This window comes from Lagopus leucura, unplaced genomic scaffold (genome assembly GCF_019238085.1).
Source record: "Lagopus leucura isolate 7727_CA_CO unplaced genomic scaffold, USGS_WTPT01 Super-Scaffold_100004, whole genome shotgun sequence".
Lineage (NCBI taxonomy): Eukaryota > Metazoa > Chordata > Aves > Galliformes > Phasianidae > Lagopus > Lagopus leucura.
The window spans coordinates 2024780-2042573 of record NW_024962264.1 but is presented as its reverse complement, the minus strand read 5'-3'; the positions used below and the strand labels follow the sequence as shown (position 1 = coordinate 2042573).

Sequence of the window (17794 nt, the reverse complement as noted above, 5' to 3'; positions counted from 1 at the left end):
TTCTGCTTACTTACAACTTAAACTCCTATTACTTACACACCTAATCTTTCCCCAGATATAATGGTGTGTTTAAAACTGTATTATAAAATTATAAAACTGCTGTCATGCTTGTGGGTAATTTGTTGTTTTGGCTGATCACAGCAATTCAGAAAGAGCCACTCATTTGCTTGGATGAACTCTACTACTGAGGACAGGAGAGGATGCTGTAGGAAGAGCATTATGCAGTATAAGAAAAAATAATGTCCTCTGCTGCAACCCAAAGGGTTTTCTTCAGTATCCTCCCAGGAATCCAGTGGGAAGCATGTCAGCAAGGTGATCTGAGGCAGGACTGACTGACAGAGTTGGCTAGAATATGCATGAAATTGAAAGGTCAGGTAGACATGCATAGGTATACATATTTGGAGGGAAGAGAGAAGGCATCCACTAGCTGTTGTTTGAAAAAAAGAATTGCCCAAGAACAGAAAACTGTATGGTAGAAACTGGCTTAGGTAGACAGAAGCTTCCAACAGTAGGGAATTGGGAAAACTACAAAAAAAAAAATCTAAGTCAAATTTAACAACCCTAATCATAAATATGTGAGGGCCGTGCTAAAATTGCCTAAGTAACTTTAGTTCTGTCACATCTATTTCGAAGCAGTTGATTTTAACCTATTACAAATAAAGTTAATCACAAATGAAGTTAAAAACAGTACGAGTAACTGAACTGTAGCATGTCTGTGGTTTGTTTTTTGTTTTCAAATCTGTTACACCAACTTACCTACGTCAATAAACTATTATCTGACAGGAGCCACTAAAACACACAGCACACAAAATACTGCACTTGTTAACTAAGCTAAACAATTTTCATTAGCTTTGGTTTTCAGCAAAGTAATACTTACAAAGTCAGCTGGGAGGTTGAGTTTATAAAGCTGTAAAATTGATTGCAGTAAACTGGATACTTGACTTGACACCAAGACATCTTTGCCTAACTTCATATTGTCCATCATTTTTCTCTGGCTTGTAGCTACTTGTACATTCCATTTATCTGTGTCTGCAATGATACAGACAGCTTCTGCTATTGGTTCATCTAGCACTGGATGCTGCAATAGATACAAGACAAACATTATGCCATGCTTGCATACATGTTTCCACAACTTAGTTTGCTGCCCCACTTTCATTCACGTTGTGGCAAGGGATAATAAAGTGATCCAAATGAATGTTTTTGTCCAATAGGAAAACAGAATTATCTCAAGAGAAATGAGACAGAATACCAGTTTCAGAGAGAGAGTTGACATCCAGTAACACCGTTAAGTATAAGCTGTCAATTTGATAAAGGCATTTAAATAGTTTTTTTAGTAGAGCTTCAGAATCTCAACTCCAATACTTTTTCTTCACTAATGGTATTCCAGCTTCAATGAAAAAGTTCTTTCAAAAGGAATGGGGTATTAGTTACACTGATGCAGCTGTAACGAAAGTAAATTTGATGTTTCACCTTTGTCAGGGATTTCACTATGCAGAACAGAGATAACGTGTGCACAAAGAAACAGTGTCATATTAAAGCAATTTGACATTTAAAAACAAATTGCACACGTCACCATTTTGGACACTGCACTGAAGTCACTCCAGCAGGATAACTCTTAACTGCTCTGTAAAGAAGCAGTGAGCAATCACTAGACAAATATGTAAAATTGCACACTAGATGCACTCAATGTTACTTTAGTGAAGGATAAATTAATCATTTGGTGTACCTAAGAGTAAGAATATCACAAAGATCTTATCTGCAGTCAACTAACTTTATTTAGTAAGTCAGTCATTCCTGCTACAGTCTAGTACAACACAAGCTTCCACAAGACTTATCTGCCTTGCAACAAATGCCACTCAGTGGCAAGCTGTCTCCAACAGCTCACTTAACACCTTCATAAAATACAGATAACTGCCTCTAATTGTGACTGAAAATAAGTGGTTTTGCAGATATTTTTTTCCCTTGTAACTTCAAGCTGCAACCATTTTTCCCTGTGTTTATCTTTTAAGGGAAAACTGAAGAGAATACGAGGAAAAAAAGTGATTCTTGTGTGAATAGGTTTCTCATGCAGTGATTTAAGGAGCTTTCTTTCAAGAAGGATGATGTGTCAGGTGTGGCTGTTAAGAACCAGCAAACAGAAAACAAAGCAAGTTCTAAAGTATATAAAATAAAATATAAAAAATAAAGTATATAAAATACCACGTTGCTGGAGCTTCTCAGTAATACCAGCAACTTCCGCTATGACTCAGAGCAGTACTTCCACTCACATGCATTGCATGAAGTAGGTCAGCTAGTAGACACTGCTTCAGTTTTTCATCATTGTTTACTCCATGCAGCACTAGATCAGGCACATAGGTATGACAGTAACCACCTAGAAGTGATCTCCCAAAGTTTTTCACACACTGTCTGCTGACTGTGTTTGACCTGAAATAAAAAAAAATAGAAAGCAGCTAGGATTCTTGCTTGACAGACTCCATTCAGATTATAACAATGTTTGATTAACCCCCTCCGCTTGGTTTCACTGCAAATTTTAATAATTTTACTAAAAATACTGTGAATCAATTACTCTTTGAAACCATAATTTTGTAACTTCAGTGCTGTACTGATTCCTTCAAATTTCAGAAAAGGCAAATCTACATGCACTGGAACTTGTGATATCTATGATCCCTGCCTTACTGTGTTTAACAGGTTTGCTAAATTTGAGTTCTCAAACTCAGCTCAAGCAGCAAAAATATCTTTCTAGCTACTTAACATGCATCAGGAAGCTCCACGTGCATCTGTAAAGATCAGAGGTTTTCAGATGGGATGCTCTTATTCAAAGTTGCATTTAGTCATCATCAGTTTTAGCAACATTGAAGTTTGCTTGTCTTCAAATAGGACAGCCTACACCAAGTGTTTCAGGCAATTAGCCTCATCACTTTCATTAAACATCTGAAGAACACGGTCAAAAAAGTTCACTGCAAATGACAGCTTGGTCTTGGTCATCTTTTTGAAATACACTACCTGGGTCTGTTATGGATTTGTTTGCAAGCAACTTAATCAACACCCCAGCAGGCTTCAGACTTGAAATCCTGAACACCTTTAACGTACCAACAGCTTTTGACTCCCCTCAAACTCCTTTACCTTGGTAAAGGAAGTTCCACTTCTGCAAACTCTTCAGGTCGCTTGCTGACGTTATCGTGACGCACTCCATCAGGAATACAACAGTCACCTTCTTCGTCGCTGGCTCCGAGAGCACTGTCTGAACTCTCATTCCTTGGAATGTCCCCCTCAACTCTGAAAGGGGTTTTTCTTCTAGCATCCCCACAGGGGACATCTTTAGCACCTAGTTTAGGGGACTCTTTTTTGACAGCAGAAGAATCTACCTCTACACAGCCTGGCGAATAGCTCTCCAGCTTGCCAGAGCATGAAGTTCTAGTTTCTTTTACGCTTGGCAACGTTACAGTTTCTACGTTATCAACTGACAAAAGTAGTTCACCCGAAACTGTGTTCTTTAAATTTACTTCAGTTCCTTTATTTTCCATATGTTGGTTATTAAGCATACTCCCCTGCCCCTCACAAGATGAGATCCGTGCATAACAAACACTATGCTTACTGTATGGCAAAGAGGCAGCTTCACAGCTTTCTTTTTGATTCTGGGAAGCACCCACAGTCAGATTTGTAGAACTGGAGGCACAGTGTATTATTACCTCTGGATTTTTTCTCAATACCTTCAGATTCTCTTCCATTTCTCTCCTTCGAGTTTCTAAGTCTGACTCTGGTGATGCAGAGCTTCCAATCCGAAAGGTGACCTTTTCTAAATGTGAACTCCTGTGGCCAGACCTTTCAGGACAAGGTAAAGCAGACGACCTACCAGACAACCGCTTTTCCACTTTTCTTCCGTTCTGGCTTTTGTTCTTCCTTACATCCGTTACATCCTCCAAACTAGATGGCTCTTCAAAGTGGCAGGGCACAGTTCCTGTATCAGCGACAGCTCTTTCCCCACTGTCAGTTGCTCCTTTATGTAAAGTGCTAGTTAGACCGTCGACAGATGTTTCAGAATTCTGACCGACTTGTCCTATTGTTTCTTTCTTTTCTTTTGAAGAGGCTGGCACAGTGCAAGTGCCTTTTGGGTTATAGACCCACTCTGCAACAGTATGGTTCTTACTTGGATCATTTTTTGGAGGTAGGATTGGAGGCACAAGAGCAGGTTCATTTTTGACAGTGACAACGACATAGTCAGACTCTTCTATCTCTCCTTTCTCTAGCGCAGTTGTGATCTTGCTTCCATTTAGCACTTGTTCTTCTTCTCCAACTGCCTCACTCCACGTCAGCTGATTTTCCTGTAGCTCAGAGCACCGAATGAAGTAAGTTAGAACATAGAGCAAGCGCTGCACCAACTCTTTACGTTTCCCAACAACAACAGTTCGAGTCAATCTAACCGGAGAGCCTATGGCACCATAGAGATCACCTAGACAGGAAAATAAGAATGTCACATGGAATTCATTTTGAAACAGCATTCACTACAGACACAAACAGACAATTTATTTCATGGTCATTTGTAGGAGCCTAAAGCACAGAATAACAAAAGAAATCCCTCCACATTTCCCACACCTGGTTCGCATCCAGAAGGTTTCTGCTGTTCTTGTGAGGGTTTGGCTGCTATTATTCAGTTTCTTCCTGTTCAGGTTTTTATTTATAAAATGGTTACAAGATATTATCATGTAGAAATTGACATAACAGATGGTGAAGAAGAAAAAAAGTCTCTCTCTGAAGCCAGCTACGCTATTTCCTAATTCACTGCTAGCTATTTTTTATTCCCCTCACAAAGATACTCTGTTTGATTGCAGTCACTTTTTCTTCCCCTTTCAGTTAAACATATAGACTCTATCTATATGAGAACTTGTATCTTTCAGGACTGAGATATAAAATAAAAAACAGAGAAAGATCCAGTATCAGTTTAATAAATGAGATTAAAATAAAATAAAATAAGCCCTTCCTTACTGGGCAAGGCACATGTGCTTCTGTATGTTAGCGAGGTTGACTCCAAGTAGGAACCTTTTACTTTGGCAGAGAGCAGAGGAGGACTAGGGGATATATTCACTATTCAAAGCACAACTATAATGTGAAAGGTGGGTACTAGGACATAACCTGAAATAAAAATGCTCCTTTATTCCAAAAGAAAAAACAACCACTGTATTCTACTTTCAATACCTTCGTTGTGAAGACGTATTTATCTTCCAGCTGCCTATTATTTTCTATCAGCTGGAGGGTTTCCACCCAATGTTCTGAGAGAAATAAACATAGGCAAACAGCCAATAAGGCAATTTTTGCATACTCTACTATAAATAAAGATGAACTAACTCAAGACACGTGCACTGCCTGTTAACACAGCAGATGGGAAATTGCTACCAAAAGCTCTATTTTCTATAGGCAATCTAAGTGTTCACACTGAAACCCAGTTTCTCCAGTTTGGGCTTTGTAAGCTGCCAGCTAACTTAGATTAGTGCTCTAAGTACTGAGTACTTACTGAGGGCTGCTCATATGTTCTGAACCAAGTATCCCGCCAGAATTCTTGTACAGACCTCATGAAAGAGCATTAAATGAGACAATCATACCTTTAGAAAGATTTCTACCAAGAGCAAGAGTAAATGTGGTTTCAACGTGAGGAAGGCAAAACAGTGAAAGAAAGTGCATGCCTAACCTCCTGTGAGCCATAAAGGACTCAGAAGCAATAAGGCTCCTGACTTCATTCCTGCAGGAGAAGCATCAATGAGACAGTTGTTCCACCACTCTCACTTGCAGTCTCCCCTGCCAAGATCTGTCAATTCCCATGATGCAAGCAATGCACTGGAGAATAGAGGCACTGCTAATCCTGTCCTCCCCCAGGTAAGGGTGCTCTTGCATACAGTCCCACAGATTAACATGCAAGGACATTGATTCCTCAGTATTGCAAACTGAGCTACAGACTATGCAATTGGAATTTCATTAAAATCAGTGCCAGGCAGGCCATGAGGGCTAGCAGTTTGGCAAGGCCATAGAAGATGTTTTCTTTCAAGTTGAACACAGTTACTACGGAAATCAGATTCAAGCTTTGTGTTCATTTGCACAATTTACTTTAAATGTGACGTTAATAAGACAGTAAAACTCAAAACTGCAGTCATCAAAACATACAATTGTGAAGCACATTAGATTGAAGATGACATTTAAAAGACTGTCTTATTTACAGTTGTACCAATATGTAATTGCAATCAGTACATAGTGGGAACATAGCTTTGAAGGTGGAAAAAGCAGGTACATAAAAATACTCGACAAGAAATCGTTTCCATTTTAAAGCCTTAGGCCTCATAATTATTTTTTTTTCCCCCCCTTTCTAAAGAAAGAGACCAGCAGAGGGCAACATCTTACTTCGCACATCAGCTACTGCAACCACTCGATACTACTACTGGGCTTTGAAAGAACAAAACCAAGTCAGAAAACATTTTGAGAGTTCATCTGGGCTGGTAGCAACACACAGCTTAGGATGGCAAGAGGAAGAAACCATTTCTTGACAAGTCACCTGCCGTACCTCTGGGAGTCACCATAAGACCCACTGCCCACTTCACACCTGCACTTCAGCTTGTTTACCTCCAGCTTGGCTTCATCCTCAACACCCTGAGCAAGCTTCTGTCTTTTTCCTCCCTGGGAAATCTAATCCATTACTACTCTGTGTTACCTTTTAAAGACATGCTACAACAGGAAACAATTCCACAACTACATCTCTGAAGTAACAATTCTTAGTTTCTCAATGACTGCGGAGAACTAAGCTAGACAATAAGCAAGAAAGAGCTGATAGCCCACAGTGTGCCCATGTGTTACTTCATATGCCAATACAATACATCATTTAAAGTTAAGGCTGATGTGATGCAAAATTCACACCTGCTGCCCAGACCACCAACAATTCTGCTGCCCACCAGAATTTTCAAGGTTTGATCACTGGCAGCATTATTCTCTCAGCTCTCTTTCATCTACTTGTTCGACATAATTAATCCCCAGTATCAAGATAATTTGTAAGCTGTGTTATGTTAGAGAACAGAGCGAGGAGCTGGGCATAAAGAGAAATCCTATCCCAAGCCCCATTCCTGTAACTCTGAATGAATGGAGGCACTGCTAGTTGCTAGACTTTTTCTCTGCCTCTTGGTGTCCGTGCTGGCTCTATGAAGAAAAGGGGTGCCTGGACAGTCCCAACTGTATTCTCTCTATCCAGCCTATTTCCTTTTATTCTTCCCAGGCTGTTCAGGTCATTCCCAGCACTTGCAGCCTTCTGAAGATGTCTAAAGAAGTTACCTAACCAAGCAGAGTTACCGAGAACAACTGAGAAAACCAGGCCATACTAACAGATGTCCAAATACACTTGCTTAGCTTGATTCAAGACATCCGTTTGTAACTCTGCCCAGCTTATACCAAAGAAAATCAGCAAATGTCATCCGGACTTCTATTACCACTCAAATTCCTCAAGTCAGTGGCAGAGGACAGCAATGACAATGAAGCTCAGCCATAGCAGTCCAGGTCTAGCCTGAGAAACAACACCTGATTTTAACACGACACGGAGGAATTCACGCTTCCAAGCAGCTTACGGAAGAGGAGTGGATGTTAGTCATAGAGAAAACTGAAGCTTTCAAATTTTCACTGACCAAGCTGTGCCCAAAGAGGGTTATATGGATGGGATTTTGCCAGCATGTTCACAAACTGCGAAGTACGCTTCTCAGAGAAGGCCTTTATAGGAGGATGGTCAACTGGCATTACTGTTGGGACCCAAGCCAGGTGATACGTCAGCACCGCAGTTAACAAAGCAGCAAAGAACCTAGGAAAAAGAAGATAACGTGACCAAAGTAACACTGGTAAAGAACATCACATTAAATGCTTGAACATATCCACGTGCCCTGAGTAGCACACAAGCTCTCAGGAAATATCACTGGTGGGAGGTATGGAGTGGAAGATTAAGCTTACTGGTTTTTGTTGATCTGTTCTATCAGAAATGTGAATTCTTTAAGAAAACGCTGGCACAGCTGGTTCTTTTCCAGGGTATTGGACATCATATTAAGCCACACCGGCTCTGCAATCCTTGGAACAGAATATAGGTTCCAGATGGTAATTCTGCTCAAAAAAAATAAAAGAAATCCCCCCAAAATCAGGTGTTAACATGTACATATCAAATTTGCAAATACAAGTAGAACATTTTCTCTTCTGTTGTCCAGTGCTTTTTATTTATGTAAAAGCTAGGAGACAGAAAATGTGATTGCCTGGAAAACATCTCCAATTACCAGTGTCCCACAAAACTAGTCCATTCAAATCTGTGTGCAAATAGCAGTGTCTTCATACAAATCACATCTCCTTCTTCTCTTGCATTCCTCTGTGAATTTGTATTTAGAGAATGAATTTGTACTTAGAGAAGTGCAAATCATGTACTGTGGGGGGAACAACATTCTATTCGTTGTAGCACTTTCATCCCATGTTCTGGACTTCCAGAACCCACATTCCACCAACGCCTTGTCTCTCTGTTGGCCTGCCTTCCTTCAAGTGTGATTGTCCCTTTCTCCCCCAGGTATCAAAAAGAAGTTCACAACAACTTTCCTGTCAGTTCCACTGCCCAGCATCTAGTTAGGAGTAAACAAGTGATCTGCCTGAATGTAACAATCAATCCACTTGTCTGCACAGACATCAGCAAAAGTCAAATCTTGACAAAGTCTTCAAGAACTGACAGTCCAAAGTGCAATTGAGCAAAACAAAGTCTGTTTCACTTTCCTTCAGAAAAAGGCTAAGACAGTTTTGTTTAAGTTCTCTAAGAAAAATTTATGCCATACTCAGCACAAAATCACAATAAATTCAAGACCGGTTAAATTACAAAACCCTGCAACCAATTGCTTATGATTCAAAGTGACAAATATCTTTAGAGACGTGTGAGAACAGCTCTCCTTGTAAGTCAGAATTCCATCAACTCACCTGAATTCTCCCAGGGCATCCATGACACGGCTGATATAAACCTGCACTCTCTGGCTGGATTCTGCTATTTTTCTACATGAGATCATGGCCTTGATTAAGAGTTAAAGACACAAAACAGCTTCTTAAAGGACTGGCATTCTTCATTTTTTAAGCTTCATAAACATGTCAAAATAATTGAGATCTAGCCCCAGTGTTATGCAGCCACTCAGGACAGCAATGGCTGCCAACCTCCCTCCATCTGGTCATGAAAGACCAATCCTAGAACTAAACAAGGGGAGATAATAACCCATTGCTGATAGTAAGGGGAAGGCAGCAACACAAATTTGGTGTCACTCTTTTAGTAACAGCGGGAAAAGAATAGAACATCATTTCCACAGTCTCTGGGGAGTCAGGACAACCTCAGTGAAATATGACTAGAACAAAAGAAAAGGCACCCATAGCAGAAAACTCTCCATTTTCATTCTGACTAGAAAGGAAACCACACCTCCTTTTCAGCAAATGCTAAATTCCAACACTGGGCACAGGCTCAAGACTGCATGGATAAGGAGGGAGGGAAGCTTCAAACCACGCATCTCCCACTCTTCATCTATCAGTCTCTAGAATTCTTCCTTCTGTTCGACACTTGTTTTCACATTAAAAGAAACCAGCGTTCTGTACCTTTTCTATTGCATACTTCAGTTTGTTCATGTGGGATTCAAAAAGAGGGAAGTGAGAGAAAAAGAAATCTTGGAAGTTCCTCTGAGCATCTTCTTTTTCAGGCAGGGAGAAGATTATGCTGATGGCAATTTTTTTCCTCCGGACCATTGCAGGATTGGAGCTGCAGCTCTCATCAGCCATACTAAACATTTCTTCAGTTGACCTAAAAAATAATTGTTTTGTTTTTGTTTTTTTGGAACAGTTAACTAAGTACAGATAAGTCATTTGTCTTCTATCTTTAGCTCTATACATTACAAAGAAATTTATTCTTTGGTCTCCTTTGACTATTTACATAAACCTGAAAAAAAACTATCTTTACGTGTATTATACCAGTAAGTAGAACAATATTGTCCAAATTTCTTTTGGAAGGAATGTTTTAACTGAAAAACTGCTTTTAATCCACACTGAGGAACTATAAGGAGAGAACTGTAAGTAAAGACAAGAAAAAGCCACAGGAACAGGAACACATTCGTAGCAGCAGCTTTTAGAGAAGTAGCTTACTTCTGGACTTCGTTTGGGAGTGAAATCTACAATGTCAGTGTGCAATAATTAAATGCTTGAAAGCTTTCAATATCAAAATTATCTTGAAATGAAACTTGTCACATTTCTAAGCCACTGTGGAGCAATTATTAAGATGAAAGCCTGAATCCTAAGCTTTCTTTCTAGGCTTATTCTAAAAATAAGTGCTTTACAGTTTAATTGGTTTATTAAAGCTATATACACAAAAGTTTCTCACCACAAAAGGTACAAGTCCAGGAATACAGGAAAAAATAAACAAAACAAAACCCCAGCAAAAACAGTCTGTGGGAAACTGGAGCTCAAGACAAAAACACAACCTCATTTGAACTTCAGGAACTTGCATGCAGAGACAAAATTCCCAAGGAAGTTTGGAAATGATGGGTCAGTGAACATCTCAGAAACATCACAAGTATTTGTACTGCTTCCCAGGAACAGAAATGGAAGAATCGCAGGCTGCAAGAAAAGCCTTTCAACAAAGCAGCTGATCTAGCTTGTCTGCCAATGGCCACACGAAGTTCCAGCCACACATCTCATTTTCTGAGCTATTGGCCTAAAACATCACTCACTGAAACTGTAGAGTCTTGGCTGTACAAACTGAAATGCAAGCTCTGTTGTCATTGAAGTATTCAGCCAGAAACCTACTGTTTCTCCACCAAGTGACTGTAAAACAAGTATTACAAAGAGGCCTTTTGGCACAGAAAGAACCCCCAGCCAAAGGTAATTCCAGACAGTTGAACTAATAATGCCCTGTTTCTGAGATCTTTCTACAGCATGGATTCTCCAACACAGAATAAAAACAAGCTATTCCCACTAGTGAATAACAAGCCCAGTAGGAGTGGGGTAGTGTTTAAGTAAGTTCTTTACAGAGAGAGTGGTGAGGTGCTGGAACAGCTGCCCAGAGAGGCTGTGGATGCCCCATCCATCCCTGGAGGTGTTCAAGGCCAGGTTGGATGGGGCTCTGGGCAGCCTGGGCTGGTATGAAATGGGGAGGTTGGTGGCCCTGCATGTGGCAGGGGGTTGGAGATTCATCATCCTTGAGGCCCCTTCCAACCCCGGCCATTCTGTGATTCTGTAACAGTTCAGTGAACAATCAGCCCACTTTCCTTTAACACGTTTTATTTTTCTAACACTTCAACAACACTTTCTGTTTCTTAATGTATTGGATTCAATTATTTCAAAGAGGAAATAATTCATTTTCCTCTCAATGTTTTAACTTCTTTTGCATATACGCATAGCCTTATTGCTCTAGGAAACTAGACAAATAATATTTCCATTTACTGAAAGCAAAATGTTTGTTAGCTCATTCTCAACTGCAAGTGTGATTGATTTAGAAAGCATGATCGCTAAGTGAGCACAACTGCACAATTAACATTACAAATATTTCTGCAAGAATACCCAAGAAAAGGGTTGAAAGGGTTGCAAGTAAGAAAAGCAGTGGACTCTGAAGGACATATTTCAAACTGGGCTTTTCAAACAAAAGGTGTTTTTGACTGACTGCATTTCAGCCAGCAGTTTTTAAGATTCTCCTAATCAAAGACAGCAAAGAGAGACAAGCCAATTAGTAGAAACTGCTCACAGCTCTCCACTAATTCCACACTGTCTCTGGGTGCAGGTAGACCAGCACACATGAGCAGATAATCAAGACTCATTCACTATTTTGCAGCTGACAAGCACATTCTTGTCTTATTAGCTACAAAAGATGTGCTGCATTCCATGCTTTGTTGTGCCACTGAGCTGTAAAAGATATTAAAATTCCAAAACAGAAGCCAGTCTTTTTTTTGTTTTGTTTTGTTTTTAAATCACAGCTCTTTTCCTCCTCCTGTTTTGGCAGAAGTCACACCTGAACCAGCCACTACTTGGCTATTACTCCAAGATCTCAGTAAACGCTCAGTAGTCAGACTTCATCATAACGTAGCATAATTAAGGCAGAGGTGTTGTTACAGGCTTTCATCTCAATTGATTGTTCCTTCAGAAACAGTTTACTTTCCAGAATGAGGTCTTCTGACACAGCCTATCTATTCATTAAAAATGAGTATACTTCAAATCAGGCCTCGTAGCTCACATTCAGTTAAAATCTTTCCTCCTATAGGCAATCTTACATAATAAGGACAAGTCAGAATGAATTGCCAGTATTTTTTAAACCACAATGTCTCACTTTAAAGAAAAGAGGCCTGAGATCTATTTAGCTTAAATTATTACCAAGCAACTGTGGGAAGCAGAAAGGTGTGATACTCACCATCTTGGAATAATTCCATTCTCTAAACTGGTTGTCTGACTTCGGAGCCAACGACGTTGATAGCTGCTAGAAGATGATGATGAAGAGCTTGGAGATGGAAAAGGGGTAACCAGAAGACTGCTCAGAGATGCTATCAAAAAAAGAAGGGAAAAAAGCAAACACATACTGAATTATACCGAGTGTCAGTTAAACACTTTTCCTTATACATTGCCTGGGAACAAATTCACACAAATATTGTTCTTGTTTGCTGATCTTTGTGATACAGCTAGAATAGTTTTCATTTCACTCACTGCAAAAAGTGGCATGATTATTTTCAACAACTATTCTCATCTTAGGACATGCTACTTACAGGGTCAGAGATCTTCCCTGCTAGAACAAACTAAAAGCAGTCTTATTCTCAGTAAAAGTATTCTGAGATAAGAGGTGCTTGCACTCCCATTAGACTAGATAGACCTCTTGGTTTCTCAGCCTCCTCTTTCTGCTCTGTGCTAAATTCTCTTCTCTTCCCTTGCTAAAGCAGGATGTTCCAGCCAGTTCTTTCTATGCTTATAAACTGGTAAAGAGCCAGAAAGTCATAGCTAAAAAACATATATATATATAATCACGAATATTCTTGCATAAAGGCTTATGACAAAAGCAGAAAGAAAACTCAACAGATGCTAGAAGACTGGATTTCAGTTCTTAAGGCACCTAAATTCCAGGTGATCCTACAAGTCAAAGAACTGCAACATCATGTCAAAAGTAGGCAAACAAAACAAACAGCAGATACCTGACCGAGCAATGCCGCTGTCTCTGTCCTCATTTTGTCCTCTGCTGGGCATATCGACAGGTGTACTATGAGCTAAAACAAACAGATCAATACAAAAACCTTATTTAATTTGTTGCATTATTTGTCAGCGTTAAAAAAGAATGTTTAAGATTAAAGGTCAGAAAATACTCAAGTTACATCCTGAAAAGATACTTCAAATAAGCAATATGTTGGGAGCAGAGGCAGTAGCAAACTCCACGCTCCATACTCATTTTATTTTACCAGAGGAAATGAGTTACTTACCCAATCTAAAACTTTCTCTAACAAGCTTAAGAATGTGAATTCTCTTTCACCAGAAATCAGATCCACTTTGATAAAGTGGACAGGTGGTACTCCCACCTGTTAATCTTGACATTTGTTTTGTGTGCAAGATTGTAATTTTACAGAAGTCAGTGTTACAATGGAACAGCCAAACATGAGGTCCCTTAAGCTCCTGATTCCCTCTCCAGGCAGTAGATTTATTAACTACAAAGTCTCACGGGTAAGAAATATTCACTTTGTTGTGCTACGTTGAGGTGTTAGTAGTGGAGTCACCAGAATTGTAGAGCATGCAAGATTTGCAAAGGCTGTGAAGAAATGCATTGGCATTTTAGTTCACCTTGTTCTTTTTAACCACTAACAAAACTAATTAAGCCCAGTATCTACCCACCTGCATGGATCATCACAAGGCTGTAAAAGGGCACTATGTGAAGCAGTCTTAATTTTTGGAAAATTAAAAGAAACTGGTATTGTAAAAACCATAAAGCTGCTGACACTTAGCTCAAGAAGTAATACTGAAAGCCCTCTGTCACATATATATATCTATATATATATTATATATATGTTATAATAGGTACATTTTTGGGGGGAAGGGGAGAAGTAGTAAAGCACAAAAAAAGAAAAAGCAAGACACCTCCACACTAGCAAGAAATCAGCCATAAAGCAGGAAGGCAGCAGTTCTCTAAGAAACGTAAGGGCTCATTCAATATTAGATGCACTGTACAAAATAAATATTGGAATTATAAAGAAAAGATGAAGAAAAAACAATTAATCCATCTAGGTTTTTCTGTTTGGTTGGTTGGTTTTTGAAGAAAAATTTTGAGTATAGAGCCAGATCTCTGCTGGCTTTCACATCTCAGCCCTTTCTATTTCTAGAGAGCGATTATGCATTCTTTGCAAGGATTCAGAAAGAGCTGAATTTGTGTGTGCTTATGGATGGGTCACACTTTGGTTGGCATTCCACACAAACCTGCAAAGAAAGAAGCGCTGCGGATGAGCCGGAGGGGACCTCCTTCAGACACACCCTGCAGCAGTTTGCTGCTACACAGCTGTAACACACCTAGGAAACAAAAGCAATGTAGAGAAAATACAATGCAAAGGGAAAAAAAAAAAAGAAAAAAAAAGGTGATGCACAGGAGAAACAAAAAAAAAGAAACCAATCCTAAATGAACAGATGGTATCACGGTATCAGAAAGACACAGAATATGGGAATGTTTACCTAAATTACTTCCACTGCGACAGGTACCCAAGCCGTTCTGATGAGAGCTCAGCTTTCCAAGACTGGGATCTTGGTTAATGTATTCAAAGCTATCCTGTAGGCTATAAGAAAACCAAGTGAAAAGCAGGAAGTTTCTAACTTGATCAACAGTCATTAATATCAGCTTGAAGAGTAGGTTCTCTTTATATAAAAAAAAGAAAAGCTGAAGATTAATTTCACAATAAAACTGAAGGAACCAGTACGTTTTCCTGAAACTAAAAGGAAATAGTGATATTCTATGTAAATTCCCCTCTTCAAATCACCCATGGGCTTGAGTTTATTTAAATTTGCAAGTTTTGAGACAAGAAGGGAACAAGTGAGAAACAGTACCTCTTCTGTTAATGTTAAAGGAAACTGAATGGACATAAAGCTACTTCAACATACAGGGTGGCATGCTTCTAGCAGCAGGAAGAGACAGAAGTTTTGAAACTATAAGTAATCTCTGGAGCTCGTTGCCTTGGATAAAGTTAGCAGCAGGAACTACATTTTCCTTTTTTTGGAACTTGAATAGCCTGACAGACATCTATGGAGTCAACACTTCTTGGCAATACAGCCTCCACTTTCAGTTTTCTACATCTTTCCACTTGAGCTAAATCAACTTTAAAAGCAGTGACAGAAGATCTACAAAAAGAAAGGCGAAGGAAAGACAAAAGCATTGGAGAGGAAACAGGGTGCCAAGGAAAAAAAAAAAAAAAAAAAAGGATGTTCTTACTTGTTGTTGCTTCCACTGAAGCTTCCTACCCTGGCTGAGAAGACTTTACTTATCATCAGCTGTGGGGGAGAGCTGAAAGGATAAACAGCCATTTCAGTGAGTCATCAGTTCCAAGCACATGACAGAGCACACCACAGAAAAGGACACTCACCGTATGTAGTGAATTTTCAAGGTGGAGCCTTTGTAACTCATTGCCACTGAGCCAAACATCATTTCTCCCAGCATATTGACGTCAGAAGCTGGTCTGGTGTACTGCACAGTCAAGAAGGGAAGAGTCAGTAGTGACTCTTTCAATATTACTTCAATTTCAAGTAGTGTTATAACGATAAATTCTGCACGGAGAATACAAACAAATTCTTCTTTCCCATGAAAACTAAGATCTGGTGAGGTTCTCACACAGTGAATTCAAGTACAATCAAGGACAGTGAAGTTACGGTTGATTTTGCTCACAAAGGGTTCACTGTTACACTTCTTCCTGGGGTGACTCCAGAAAGAAATAAGGCAATTTACCATACTTCTGAAGTAAACAAACAACACCAAAGAAAACCAGCTTCATGTCCAGCAACATTCCTATATAACAGTGTTAAAAGAACTGTAGATGCTTGCAGGATCCAGATCCTGTGGCCTGGATCCCCAGGTATCAAACCATCTTACTGATTTAAATTTTTAAGTACTTCTTCCCAGCCCCCACAGAAAGCTTCCTGGAAGCATCTTCAATCAGAAAGTATTTTGTGAAGACTGTTTCTAAGCACAATCAGACTGATTACTTCTCATGTTTCCAAGACTGATCATCAACAGCAAATATTGAGAGAAGGTTGTCAATTCTGAAGGAAGTTTACCTTCTATTTAAATATAGTTCTACCCTGATCTGTGGATGCTTCAAATTGTATTTTACTAGATGAAATACTTACGCTTTCACTGAAAGACAGCTAGAATACCTTAAAAATAGTTATGCTAAGAATTTCATGTTGCAGTAGGATGTATCAAGAGTCCCTTTGGTCCATGCTCAACAACTTTTTTTTGTTTGTTTGTTTGTTTTTACAGCTGACCTGAAGCACAGTCATATTTATAAGAACAGATGAATGTCCAGGGACAATTTCCTATGACTTTCAGAATACTGCTATGAAGTACTTCTGTACTGCCTTCACAGATAAGGCCAAGACAGAATAATACCTTAAGATATGTCCGTGCATTCTTACTCAGCAACATTTTAAAGATAATCACGAGCTTGAGCTATTACTCAAACCTGTAATATACCGTAACTACAGGTTCAGCCCATGCAAGTTAAAGCCTCTTTATATGAACTTCTTCAGTAAAAGAGATAAATACAAGAAAAGTAACATTACCTGATACTTTGGTATTTGCTCTTTGACATTTTGCGTAACACTTATTGAGAGATCATGGGAAGAAATACTGCTGTTCCCACTGCTTGCTTGACAGGTCCTGACAGAAGTCTTCACAGGAGCATCCTCTGCCATTTTCTATGTCAAAACAGGGCATTGCAACGAAAACAATCAAAACAAATATGAAAATCCTCATCTGTAGAAATACCATGACAAAAGCTTTTCCTAAAACACATTTCCAGCAACAGAAACAAAAGTAATTATTTGGTCCAAAATGCACACACCAGTTTCTAAAGACAAAAAGGCCCACGAGACAGAGAAAGTGGTTATCTCACATTTAGATCCTCACACAAATTTCCACAGTAACACAGAATAATTAGGCAAAGCCATATTGGAGCAGCATTCCCAATTGTTATGAACACACGCTCTGTGTAATGTTTGCCAGAGTTTATGTAAACAAATCTCAGCTTATGAGTTGCTTATAAACCAACTTCTCTAACCATCTGCACAATTAGTCACTAACTGTCGATTATTCTTGCTCCCTGATCAACAGATCCTTGAACAGAAGACAATAAAAAACAAGGAATACAACACATCGTTTTGTAGAATCAGCTCTTAGTTCAACCTGAATAGGAGTTACTAAAACCAATCTAATGGATGCTCAGACAACTGTTTAAGTTCACTCTCAAGTCACACTGACACAACCTCCTAGAACTGATCAAAACAACGTAATGGAAGCCTTGGAAAAATGTCCATTACATTAATACTGTTTGTATATGTTTCATAAGAAAAGATGCATTTAATTCATGGAATTTTCTTTCAAGAAGTTTTCTTGAACAAAAGAAAAAATGACGTTTCCAATTCCCTGATGTTTTTCCTTCTTTACATTTAAAGTCAAGGAGATTAGTTAAGTCAAGGAGAAAAGTTAAGGTGACCAGATCACAACAAACATTTTTCGCACGCACTTGAAGGGAGCAAAACTAACCTTGCAATGAAGACTGCT

At 39.2% G+C, this 17794-nt stretch overlaps 1 protein-coding gene across 4 annotated transcripts in view; it reads right to left on the bottom strand.

Moving 5' to 3' along the window:
* Positions 1–17794, bottom strand: part of FNIP2 (folliculin interacting protein 2) — a 44770-nt gene that overhangs the window by 5070 nt on the left and 21906 nt on the right. For 2 of the 4 annotated variants that reach the window (XM_042871258.1, XM_042871261.1), the window contains exons 3-16: positions 16795–16929; positions 15600–15700; positions 15449–15520; positions 14698–14798; positions 14449–14538; positions 13182–13253; positions 12413–12542; positions 9619–9820; positions 8962–9050; positions 7969–8115; positions 7653–7822; positions 3124–4450; positions 2268–2424; positions 878–1078 (exon numbers count right to left, since the gene is read on the bottom strand). In XM_042871258.1, coding sequence (XP_042727192.1) covers positions 878–1078; positions 2268–2424; positions 3124–4450; positions 7653–7822; positions 7969–8115; positions 8962–9050; positions 9619–9820; positions 12413–12542; positions 13182–13253; positions 14449–14538; positions 14698–14798; positions 15449–15520; positions 15600–15700; positions 16795–16929 — 2994 coding nt within the window. The remainder of the gene's footprint in view (positions 1–877; positions 1079–2267; positions 2425–3123; positions 4451–7652; positions 7823–7968; positions 8116–8961; positions 9051–9618; positions 9821–12412; positions 12543–13181; positions 13254–14448; positions 14539–14697; positions 14799–15448; positions 15521–15599; positions 15701–16794; positions 16930–17794) is intronic. The other 2 variants (XM_042871262.1, XM_042871260.1) reach the window with 1 other exon arrangement.